General features: G+C 43.2%; 1 protein-coding gene across 4 annotated transcripts in view; it reads right to left on the bottom strand.

The window, feature by feature from the left end:
- Positions 1–14,268, bottom strand: part of hook3 (hook microtubule-tethering protein 3) — a 56,353-nt gene that overhangs the window by 1,700 nt on the left and 40,385 nt on the right. For 3 of the 4 annotated variants that reach the window (XM_036936773.1, XM_036936771.1, XM_036936772.1), the window contains 7 exons: positions 13,072–13,212; positions 11,914–12,001; positions 8,924–8,929; positions 7,501–7,535; positions 7,323–7,405; positions 6,976–7,181; positions 6,564–6,635 (listed from right to left, as the gene is read on the bottom strand). In XM_036936773.1, the coding sequence (XP_036792668.1) occupies positions 6,564–6,635; positions 6,976–7,181; positions 7,323–7,405; positions 7,501–7,535; positions 8,924–8,929; positions 11,914–12,001; positions 13,072–13,212 (631 nt within the window). The remainder of the gene's footprint in view (positions 1–6,563; positions 6,636–6,975; positions 7,182–7,322; positions 7,406–7,500; positions 7,536–8,923; positions 8,930–11,913; positions 12,002–13,071; positions 13,213–14,268) is intronic. The other variant, XM_036936775.1, reaches the window with a different exon arrangement.

Raw genomic sequence — 14,268 nt, 5'->3', positions numbered from 1 at the left:
CACACTGAACCAGACAGCACCACCACTACTACAAATAACACACTGAAACCAGACAGCACCACTACTACAAATAACACACTGAAACCAGACAGCACCACTACTACAAATAACACACTGAAACCAGACAGCACCACTACTACAAATAACACACTGAAACCAGACAGCACCACTACTACCAATAACACACTGAAGACAGACAGCACCACTACTACAAATAACACACTGAAGACAGACAGCACCACTACTACAAATAACACACTGAAACCAGACAGCACCACTACTACAAATAACACACTGAAACCAGACAGCACCACTACTACAAATAACACACTGAAGCCAGACAGCACCACTACTACAAATAACACACTGAAACCAGACAGCACCACTACTACAAATAACACACTGAAACCAGACAACACCACTACTACAAATAACACACTGAAACCAGACAGCACCACTACTATAAATAACACACTGAAACCAGACAGCACCACCACTACTACAAATAACACACTGAAACCAGACAGCACCACCACTACAAATAACACACTGAAACCAGACAGCACCACCACTACTACAAATAACACACTGAAACCAGACAGCACCACTACTACAAATAACACACTGAAACCAGACAGCACCACTACTACAAATAACACACTGAAACCAGACAGCACCACTACTACAAATAACACACTGAAACCAGACAGCACCACCACTACTACCAATAACACACTGAAACCAGACAGCACCACTACTACTACCAATAACACACTGAAACCAGACAGCACCACTACTACAAATAACACACTGAAACCAGACAGCACCACTACTACAAATAACACACTGAAACCAGACAGCACCACTACTACAAATAACACACTGAAACCAGACAGCATCACCACCACTACAAATAACACACTGAAACCAGACAGCACCACCACTACAAATAACACACTGAAACCAGACAGCACCACCACTACTACAAATAACACACTGAAACCAGACAGCACCACTACTACTACAAATAACACACTGAAGACAGACAGCACCACTACTACAAATAACACACTGAAACCAGACAGCACCACTACTACAAATAACACACTGAAACCAGACAGCACCACTACTACTACAAATAACACACTGAAGACAGACAGCACCACTACTACAAATAACACACTGAAACCAGACAGCACCACCACTACTACAAATAACACACTGAAACCAGACAGCACCACTACTACAAATAACACACTGAAACCAGACAGCACCACTACTACTACAAATAACACACTGAAGACAGACAGCACCACTACTACAAATAACACACTGAAACCAGACAGCACCACCACTACTACAAATAACACACTGAAGACAGACAGCACCACTACTACAAATAACACACTGAAACCAGACAGCACCACTACTACAAATAACACACTGAAACCAGACAGCACCACTACTACAAATAACACACTGAAACCAGACACCACTACTACAAATAACACACTGAAACCAGACAGCACCACCACTACTACAAATAACACACTGAAGACAGACAGCACCACTACTACAAATAACACACTGAAACCAGACAGCACCACTACTACAAATAACACACTGAAGACAGACAGCACCACTACTACAAATAACACACTGAAACCAGACAGCACCACTACTACCAATAACACACTGAAACCAGACAGCACCACTACTACAAATAACACACTGAAGACAGACAGCACCACTACTACAAATAACACACTGAAACCAGACAGCACCACTACTACAAATAACACACTGAAACCAGACAGCACCACTACTACAAATAACACACTGAAGACAGACAGCACCACTACTACAAATAACACACTGAAACCAGACAGCACCACCACTACAAATAACACACTGAAACCAGACAGCACCACCACTACTACAAATAACACACTGAAACCAGACAGCACCACCACTACTACAAATAACACACTGAAACCAGACAGCACCACTACTACAAATAACACACTGAAACCAGACAGCATCACCACCACTACAAATAACACACTGAAACCAGACAGCACCACTACTACAAATAACACACTGAAGACAGACAGCACCACTACTACAAATAACACACTGAAACCAGACAGCACCACCACTACTACAAATAACACACTGAAACCAGACAGCACCACCACTACTACAAATAACACACTGAAACCAGACAGCACCACCACTACTACAAATAACACACTGAAACCAGACAGCACCACCACTACTACAAATAACACACTGAAACCAGACAGCACCACCACTACTACAAATAACACACTGAAACCAGACAGCACCACTACTACTACAAATAACACACTGAAACCAGACAGAACCATTACTACTACAAATAACACACTGAAACCAGACAGCACCACTACTACAAATAACACACTGAAACCAGACAGCACCACTACTACAAATAACACACTGAAACCAGACAGCACCACTACTACTACAAATAACACACTGAAGACAGACAGCACCACTACTACAAATAACACACTGAAACCAGACAGCACCACTACTACAAATAACACACTGAAACCAGACAGCACCACTACTACAAATAACACACTGAAACCAGACAGCACCACTACTACAAATAACACACTGAAACCAGACAGCACCACTACTACAAATAACACACTGAAACCAGACAGCACCACCACTACTACAAATAACACACTGAAACCAGACAGCATCACCACCACTACAAATAACACACTGAAACCAGACAGCACCACTACTACAAATAACACACTGAAACCAGACAGCACCACCACTACTACAAATAACACACTGAAACCAGACAGCATCACCACCACTACAAATAACACACTGAAACCAGACAGCACCACTACTACAAATAACACACTGAAGACAGACAGCACCACTACTACAAATAACACACTGAAACCAGCCAGCACCACCACTACTAATAACACACTGAAACCAGACAGCACCACTACTACAAATAACACACTGAAACCAGACAGCACCACTACTACAAATAACACACTGAAACCAGACAGCACCACTACTACTACAAATAACACACTGAAACCAGACAGCACCATTACTACTACAAATAACACACTGAAACCAGACAGCACCACTACTACAAATAACACACTGAAACCAGACAGCACCACTACTACAAATAACACACTGAAACCAGACAGCACCACTACTACTACAAATAACACACTGAAGACAGACAGCACCACTACTACAAATAACACACTGAAACCAGACAGCACCACTACTACAAATAACACACTGAAACCAGACAGCACCACTACTACAAATAACACACTGAAACCAGACAGCACCACTACTACAAATAACACACTGAAACCAGACAGCACCACTACTACAAATAACACACTGAAACCAGACAGCACCACCACTACTACAAATAACACACTGAAACCAGACAGCATCACCACCACTACAAATAACACACTGAAACCAGACAGCACCACTACTACAAATAACACACTGAAACCAGACAGCACCACCACTACTACAAATAACACACTGAAACCAGACAGCACCACTACTACTACAAATAACACACTGAAACCAGACAGAACCATTACTACTACAAATAACACACTGAAACCAGACAGCACCACTACTACAAATAACACACTGAAACCAGACAGCACCACTACTACAAATAACACACTGAAACCAGACAGCACCACTACTACTACAAATAACACACTGAAGACAGACAGCACCACTACTACAAATAACACACTGAAACCAGACAGCACCACTACTACAAATAACACACTGAAACCAGACAGCACCACTACTACAAATAACACACTGAAACCAGACAGCACCACTACTACAAATAACACACTGAAACCAGACAGCACCACTACTACAAATAACACACTGAAACCAGACAGCACCACCACTACTACAAATAACACACTGAAACCAGACAGCATCACCACCACTACAAATAACACACTGAAACCAGACAGCACCACTACTACAAATAACACACTGAAACCAGACAGCACCACCACTACTACAAATAACACACTGAAACCAGACAGCATCACCACCACTACAAATAACACACTGAAACCAGACAGCACCACTACTACAAATAACACACTGAAGACAGACAGCACCACTACTACAAATAACACACTGAAACCAGCCAGCACCACCACTACTAATAACACACTGAAACCAGACAGCACCACTACTACAAATAACACACTGAAACCAGACAGCACCACTACTACAAATAACACACTGAAACCAGACAGCACCACTACTACTACAAATAACACACTGAAACCAGACAGCACCATTACTACTACAAATAACACACTGAAACCAGACAGCACCACTACTACAAATAACACACTGAAACCAGACAGCACCACTACTACAAATAACACACTGAAACCAGACAGCACCACTACTACTACAAATAACACACTGAAGACAGACAGCACCACTACTACAAATAACACACTGAAACCAGACAGCACCACTACTACAAATAACACACTGAAACCAGACAGCACCACTACTACAAATAACACACTGAAACCAGACAGCACCACTACTACAAATAACACACTGAAACCAGACAGCACCACTACTACAAATAACACACTGAAACCAGACAGCACCACCACTACTACAAATAACACACTGAAACCAGACAGCATCACCACCACTACAAATAACACACTGAAACCAGACAGCACCACTACTACAAATAACACACTGAAACCAGACAGCACCACCACTACTACAAATAACACACTGAAACCAGACAGCATCACCACCACTACAAATAACACACTGAAACCAGACAGCACCACTACTACAAATAACACACTGAAGACAGACAGCACCACTACTACAAATAACACACTGAAACCAGCCAGCACCACCACTACTAATAACACACTGAAACCAGACAGCACCACTACTACAAATAACACACTGAAACCAGACAGCACCACTACTACAAATAACACACTGAAACCAGACAGCACCACTACTACTACAAATAACACACTGAAACCAGACAGCACCACTACTACAAATAACACACTGAAACCAGACAGCACCACTACTACAAATAACACACTGAAACCAGACAGCACCACTACTACAAATAACACACTGAAACCAGACAGCACCACTACTACAAATAACACACTGAAACCAGACAGCACCACCACTACTACAAATAACACACTGAAACCAGACAGCATCACCACCACTACAAATAACACACTGAAACCAGACAGCACCACTACTACAAATAACACACTGAAACCAGACAGCACCACCACTACTACAAATAACACACTGAAACCAGACAGCACCACCACTACTACAAATAACACAATGAAACCAGACAGCACCACTACTACAAATAACACACTGAAACCAGACAGCACCACTACTACAAATAACACACTGAAACCAGACAGCACCACTACTACAAATAACACACTGAAACCAGACAGCACCACTACTACAAATAACACACTGAAACCAGACAGCACCACTACTACAAATAACACACTGAAACCAGACAGCACCACTACTACAAATAACACACTGAAACCAGACATCACCACTACTACAAATAACACACTGAAGACAGACAGCACCACTACTACAAATAACACACTGAAACCAGACATCACCACTACTACAAATAACACACTGAAACCAGACAGCACCACTACTACAAATAACACACTGAAACCAGACAGCACCACTACTACAAATAACACACTGAAACCAGACAGCACCACTACTACAAATAACACACTGAAACCAGACAGCATCACCACTACTACAAATAACACACTGAAACCAGACAGCACCACCACTACTACAAATAACACACTGAAACCAGACAGCACCACCACTACTACAAATAACACACTGAAACCAGACATCACCACTACTACAAATAACACACTGAAACCAGACAGCACCACCACTACTACAAATAACACACTGAAGCCAGACAGCACCACTACTACAAATAACACACTGAAACCAGACATCACCACTACTACAAATAACACACTGAAACCAGACAGCACCACTACTTCTTGTTTTTAATCTCGATGGAGTTTTCATTATAAGTGACATAGGAAATCCTACAGCGCCCTCTAGTGTTTGAAATGACTAATACAACGTATTATAAACTGGGTGGTTTGAGTCCTGAATGCTGATTGGCTGACAGCCGGGGTATATCAGACTGTATACCACAAGTATGAACAAAACATGTATTTTTACTACTCTAATTACATTGGTAACCAGTTTATAATATAGCAATAAGGCACCTGGAGGGGGTTTGTGGTATATGGCCAATATACCACGGCTAAGGGCGTTGCATTGTGCCTTAAGAACAGCCCTTAGCCGTGATATATTGTCCATATCCCACAAACCCCCTCGGGCTTTATTGGTTAAATATTGTGCTGGTTCAATATAACACTGACCATGTTGTACCAGGCAGACACTATGAGTTTCTCCTCCTGGTCTCTCTGAGCCTTGGTCTTGTCGTAGTCTTTCTGTAGAGGGAGATCAACAGAGGAACAGTAGGTTAATAAACGGGTCTGACTGAGAAGGTACATGTAATAAAGTGGTGGTATTAAGATCTCTCTCTCGCTCTCGTCCTGTCCTTAACCTAACCCAACACCTTTCTCAAACCCAACCCCTATGTGAAGTATCCTGCAGCTGGTTCTTCAGGGTCCTAACCCTAACCCTAAACCCAGTTCAACCCCTACACCAGCCCCTTGGTACCTCCAGGGAGTGCAGCATTCTCTCCTTCTCCTGCAGCTGGCTCTTCAGGGTCTGGACCTAACCCGTAACCCTAAACCCAGTTCAACCCCTACACCAGCCCCTTGGTACCTCCAGAGAGTGCAGCATCCTCTCCTTCTCCTGCAGCTGGTTCTTCAAGGCCTGGACCTCTGGTGCCGAGCCCTGGTTCTGTTTAGGGTCCAGGGTCCGGATAACACTCTTCGCCTTCTCCAGGTACTTCTTATATCTGTCCTCCATCTGCTTCATGTCTTCATCCTTCTTCTTCAGTGCCTCCTCTAGCTCCTCCACTTTCTGGGCTGGAAGGAGAATCAACAATGACACGATAGTTAAGACTTACAACTAAGTCACTATGGATAAAAGCATCTGTGCTAAAGTCTAATTTGTGTAATATTCTAAAATGTTACACAACTACAACGATAATAGATGTTTAAACTCACAGCTAGATGTGTATTTGGGTTCCAAGTCATCAATGTACGCACTCTTCTTCTGCAGTTCGCTGTTCACCTCCCGTAACTTCTCCCTTTTTTAGAGAACACAACATCAGCAACAAACAAGTCAGGGTCATCACTTAAAAAAAAAAAAAACGCATCCTTAATTGATCAAATAGTTACTTACATGTGTACATCGTTCTTCTTCTTCAGAATGATTGACTAAAAAAAATAAAAAATAAATGTTTGGTTATGATTTCATCAAGACGAGACACTTCCTTGGCTGTCCACCAGAGGGCGCTGTAAAAGCACCAATGATGTCACATTACATTCAGCCTATACGGTGCTGGAGCGACATGTTAACAGGTTGTCGAGACATAGTACAATACTGTAACCCTGGGAATTATGCCGCGATACACATATTTGATGTTGGTATATTGACTTTCTGTTTTTTGTTTCCCCCCCCCCCCATAAATTAAATGAAAAGGTGAACTGGAAATTGGACTTCCAGGTTCTAAATGAATGATTTAGAGGTTAAGAGTCATATCTCGTGTTTTATGAAACAGGTGTAGCTAGGAGCTAAGAGTCATATCTCGTGTGGTATGAAACAGGTGTAGCTAGGAGCTAAGAGTCATATCTCGTGTGGTATGAAACAGGTGTAGCTAGGAGCTAAGAGTCATATCTCGTGTGGTATGAAACAGGTGTAGCTAGGAGCTAAGAGTCATATCTCGTGTGGTATGAAATAAGACCTGTAGCTAGGAAACAAAGCCTCTATAGGAGACTAGTAGCACCCTGATTTAAAAATCACCAGCAAGAATACTGAACAAAAATATAAACACACAAAATGCAATGATTTTACTGAGTTACAGTTCATAGAAGGGAATCTGTCAATTTTAATAATATATTTTATAATAATTTTTGATTAATTAGGCACTAATCTATGGATTTCACTTGACTGGGCAGTGGCGCAGCCATGGGTGGGCCTGGGAGGGCCCAGCCAATCAGAACTAGTTTTTCCCCCCCACATAAAAATAGCTTTTATTACAGACAAATATTAATCAAGTTTCATCAGCTGTCTGGGTGGCTGGTCTCAGACGATCGCGCAGGTGACGATGCTCGATGTGGTGGTCCTGGGTTGGCGTGGTTACACGTGGTTGTGAGTTTGGCTAGACGCAATGCCAAATTCTCTAAAACGAAGTTGGAGGCGGCTTATGGTAGAGAAATGAACATTAAATTCTGTGGCAACAGCTCTGGTGGAAATTTCAGCGGTCAGCATGCCAATTGCACACTCCCTAAAAACTGTTTTTGTCCCCAGCACAAGGTGCATCTGTGTATTGATCATGCTTTTTGTTCACAAAATGTGAGATAAATAGGCTTTTTGTGCATATGGAACATTTCTGGGATATTTTATTTCAGCTCATGAAACCAACACTTAACATGTTGCTTTTATATTTTTGTTCAGTATAGATTGAAAATGCAATTCTTAACCACTAATCTAACTACACTGAGTGGACAAAACATTAGGAACGTTTTGTACACTCAGTGTATAATGGAAGGAAACTATTGGAGTGAAGGAGTCTAACTGGGATTGATCTCCAAGCCATACTTACAATCACCTGAGGGGGAAGCAGGGTTAGAGAGAGAGGATGATTTAATACAGGACAAAACCAGGGACCCACAGAGAGAGGGGGGGGGCGAGAGAGAGAGGGGGGGCGAGAGAGAGAGAGAGGGGGGCGAGAGAGAGGGGAGCGAGAGAGAGGCGAGAGAGAGAGAGGGGGCGAGAGAGAGAGTGAGAGGGGGGCGAGAGAGAGAGAGAGGGGGGGCGAGAGAGAGAGAGAGGGGGGCGAGAGAGAGAGAGAGAGAGAGAGAGAGAGAGAGGGTGAGGGGGGAGAGAGAGGGTGAGGGTGGGAGAGAGAGAGAGAGAGAGAGAGAGAGAGCAGCATTTCAGTTAGATTGGTCATGCAGTGAGGAGACAAAGACAGGAGGCGGTTACGTCATCACACACAATACTCTTCCTGCAGATGTCATCGATGACAGTTCCATTATCCAATCAGGAGAGCTCTATACACACACACACGACCTCTAACCTTCAACCAGGATAGGTTGGCCGGGTAAATCAATGCCTTTCCAACGCTACAACATGAGTGATGTTACACAGACGACAACCGAGAGAACACACACACACACACACACACACACACACACACACACACACACACACAGTGTTAGAATGTTAGTGACACATAAAACATCCATGCAGTTTATGGGTTGATATGAGGACAACGAAACAGACTAACATTAGTAAACATTCGTAGAAATGTATTCTGGGTAAAAGAGCCAGATAAGAGAATGAACTGACATGACGTAGCAGTAAGAGCCATCTCCCTTCACCCGGATCTAATGTGAACACCCCCAGAATGACACGGTGTTGTGTAGTTTAATGTGAACACCCCCCAGGACGACAGGGTGTTGTGTAGTTTAATGTGAACACCCCCAGGATGACAGGGTGTTGTGTAGTTTAATGTGAACACCCCCAGGACGACAGGGTGTTGTGTAGTTTAATGTGAACACCCCCAGGATGACAGGGTGTTGTGTAGTTTAATGTGAACACCCCCCAGGACGACAGGGTGTTGTGTAGTTTAATGAGAACACCCCCCAGGACGACAGGGTGTTGTGTAGTTTAATGTGAACACCCCCAGGATGACAGGGTGTTGTGTAGTTTAATGTGAACACCCCCAGGATGACAGGATGTTGTGTAGTTTAATGTGAACACCCCCAGGATGACAGGGTGTTGTGTAGTTTAATGTGAACACCCCCCAGGACGACAGGGTGTTGTGTAGTTTAATGAGAACACCCCCCAGGACGACAGGGTGTTGTGTAGTTTAATGTGAACACCCCCAGGATGACAGGGTGTTGTGTAGTTTAATGTGAACACCCCCCAGGACGACAGGGTGTTGTGGGGGGTTCTGTAGTTTAATGAGAACACCCCTCCAGGACGACAGGGTGTTGTGTAGTTTAATGTGAACACCCCCCAGGACGACAGGGTGTTATGGGGGGTTCTGTAGTTTAATGAGAACACCCCCCAGGACGACAGGGTGTTGTGTAGTTTAATGAGAACACCCCCCAGGACGACAGGGTGTTGTGTAGTTTAATGTGAACACCCCCAGGATGACAGGGTGTTGTGTAGTTTAATGTGAACACCCCCCAGGACGATAGGGTGTTGTGGGGGGTTCTGTAGTTTAATGAGAACACCCCCCAGGACGAAAGGGTGTTGTGTAGTTTAATGTGAACACCCCCCAGGACGACAGGGTGTTGTGGAGGGGTCCTGTAGTTTAATGTGAACACCCCCAGGATGACAAGGTGTTGTGTAGTTTAATGTAACCACCCCCAGGATGACAGGTTGTTGTGTAGTTTAATGTGAACACCCCCAGGATGACAGGGTGTTGTGTAGTTTAATGTAAACACCCCCAGGATGACAGGTTGTTGTGTAGTTTAATGTGAACACCCCCAGGATGACAGGGTGTTGTGTAGTTTAATGTGAACACCCCCAGGACGACAGGGTGTTGTGTAGTTTAATGTGAACACCCCCAGGACGACAGGGTGTTGTGTAGTTTAATGTGAACACCCCCAGGACGACAGGGTGTTGTGTAGTTTAATGTGAACACCCCCAGGACGACAGGGTGTTGTGTAGTTTAATGTGAACACCCCCAGGACGACAGGGTGTTGTGTAGTTTAATGTGAACACCCCCAGGACGACAGGGTGTTGTGTAGTTTAATGTGAACACCCCCATGACGACAAGGTGTTGTGGGGGTGTTGTGTAATTTAATGTGAACACCCCCCAGGACGACAGGGTGTTGTGTAGTTTAATGTGAACACCCCCAGGACGACAGGGTGTTGTGTAGTTTAATGTGAACACCCCCAGGATGACAGGGTGTTGTGTAGTTTAATGTGAACACCCCCAGGATGACAGGGTGTTGTGTAGTTTAATGTGAACACCCCCAGGATGACAGGGTGTTGTGTAGTTTAATTTGAACACCCCCAGGACGACAGGGTGTTGTGGGGGGTTCTGTAGTTTAATGTGAACACCCCCAGGATGACAGGGTGTTGTGGGGGGTTCTGTAGTTTAATGTGAACACCCCCAGGATGACAGGGTGTTGTGTAGTTTAATGTGAACACCCCCAGGATGACAGGGTGTTGTGTAGTTTAATGTGAACACCCCCAGGATGACAGGGTGTTGTGTAGTTTAATGTAAACACCCCCAGGATGACAGGTTGTTGTGGGGGGTTCTGTAGTTTAATGTGAACACCCCCAGGATGACAGGGTGTTGTGGGGGGTTCTGTAGTTTAATGTGAACACCCCCAGGATGACAGGGTGTTGTGGGGGGTTCTGTAGTTTAATGTGAACACCCCCATGACGACAGGGTGTTGTGGGGGGTTCTGTAGTTTAATGTGAACACCCCCAGGATGACCGTGTCTGTAGTTTCCAGTTCTTTAACAGTTGTTCTGATCGTTGTAATGTAATAAACCGCGCCATCTCGTTAAACAGCAGCAGGTGAGATGGTCTGAGAGGCTGATCTGAGATCAGTTTAGTGGTACTCACATCCTCTGCTTTGGAGCCCTGTTCCTGAAGACTCCTCTGCAGCTCCTCCACCTGACTCTGACCCTCGATCAGTCTCTGGTTCACCAGTCTGGAACACACACATTGTCACCATCATTCAGTGTGTGTGTGTGTGTGTGTGTGTGTGCGCGCAGGGGGTTACAATTAGGGTTAGAACTAGGTTTAGAGAAAATAGGATTTGGTATTCACAAGGACATAGACATATGTAGTGTGTGTAGTGTGTAGTGTGTATAGTGTATAGTGTATAGTGTGTGTAGTGTATAGTGTGTATAGTGTATAGTGTGTAGTGTATAGTGTATAGTCTGTATAGTGTGTAGTGTGTATAGTGTGTATAGTATAGTGTATAGTGTGTATAGTGTATAGTGGGTATAGTGTATAGTGGGTATAGTGTATAGTGGGTATAGTGTATAGTGTATAGTGTATATAGTGTATATAGTGGGTCTAGTGTATATAGGGTATAGTGTATATAGTGTATAGTGTGTATAGTGGGTATAGTGTATATAGTGTGTAGTGTATAGTGTGTTTAGTGTATAGTGTATAGTGTGTAGTGTATAGTGGGTATAGTGGGTATAGTGTATATAGTGTGTAGTGTGTATAGTGTATAGTGTATATAGTGTGTAGTGTATAGTGTGTATAGTGTATAGTGTGTAGTGTATAGTGGGTATAGTGTATATAGTGTGTAGTGTATAGTGTATAGTGTGTATAGTGTGTGTAGTGTGTATAGTGTGTATAGTGTGTATAGTGTGTATAGTGTGTGTAGTGTGTGTAGTGTGTATATAGTGTGTATAGTGTATATAGTGTATAGTGTGTATAGTGTATAGTGTGTATAGTGTATAGTGTATAGTGTATAGTGTATAGTGTATATAGTGTATAGTGTGTATAGTGTATAGTGTGTATAGTGTATAGTGTATAGTGTGTATAGTGTGTATAGTGTGTAGTGTATAGTGTGTAGTGTATAGTGCATATAGTGTGTAGTGTGTAGTGTATATTGTATAGTGTGTAGTGTATAGTCTGTATAGTGTATCGTGTATAGTGTGTAGTGTAGTGTGTAGTGTATAGTGTATATAGTGTGTAGTGTATATAGTGTGTAGTGTATAATGTATAGTGTGTAGTGTATAGTGTGTAGTGTGTAGTGTGCACCTGTTCTCTGTCTCCAGTTCGTTCTTCCTACTGTTAGCATCCTCCAGTAAACTCTGCAGCAGAGCGATCTTCTCATTATCAGAACCCTCCTGGGCCAGCTTCAGCATGTTGTTCTCATGCTGCAGTCTGATCAGCTTCTCTCTGGAATACAGGACCACCACATTATCCACATTACTGTCTAACACATTATCAACATTGCTGTCTAACACATTAATGTCTAACACATTACCTACATTACTGTCTAACACATTATCAACATTACTGTCTAACACATTAATGTCTAACACATTACCTACATTACTGTCTAACACATTATCAACATTACTGTCTAACACATTATCAACATTACTGTCTAACACATTATCAACATTACTGTCTAACACATTATCAACATTACTGTCTAACACATTATCAACATTACTGTCTAACACATTACCAACATTACTGTCTAACACATTTAACAGTACTGTCTAACACATCAACATTACTGTCTAACACATAACTGTCCAACACACTACCCGCGTTACCGTCCAACACACTACCCGCGTTACCGTCCAACACACTACCCGCGTTACCGTCCAACACACTACCCGCGTTACCGTCCAACACACTACCCGCGTTACCGTCCAACACAGTAACATGTTACTGTCTAACACAGTAACATTTTACTATCTAACACAGTAACATTAGCTATTATACAGCTTCAACCTACCTGTTGTTTAAATGTATGTAAACGACTAAGCCACGCCCCTACTAAGCCACGCCCCTACTAAGCCACGCCCCCACTCCACTGATAGAAGCACACTCACACACACTACATGTTGTTTAAATGTATGTAAACGACTAAGCCACGCCCCTACTAAGCCACGCCCCTACTAAGCCACGCCCCCACTCCACTGATAGAAGCACAATCACACACACTACATGTTGTTTAAATGTATGTAAATTGTAAAGTATTTTGTCTGTAAAGTTTTTGTTCGTTATGTGTCCCAGTAAGACTAGCTGTCACCATTGGCGTCGGCTAACGGGGATCCTAAAAAAAATAAGGGAATGCCATTCCATAGCTCATGGAAAGCAGCTAGAACAAAACTGATGTAACTCTGAAGGATCTGGAGACATACTGAACATTACATAATTGACAAGCATAACTCTCAGTCCATAATACATTACCCGGCCAGGCCACTCATCAGCCTTATA

Source organism: Oncorhynchus mykiss, chromosome 12, assembly GCF_013265735.2.
Source record: "Oncorhynchus mykiss isolate Arlee chromosome 12, USDA_OmykA_1.1, whole genome shotgun sequence".
In the NCBI taxonomy this organism is placed as follows: Eukaryota; Metazoa; Chordata; class Actinopteri; order Salmoniformes; family Salmonidae; genus Oncorhynchus; species Oncorhynchus mykiss.
This window is presented reverse-complemented; position numbering and strand designations above follow the sequence as displayed.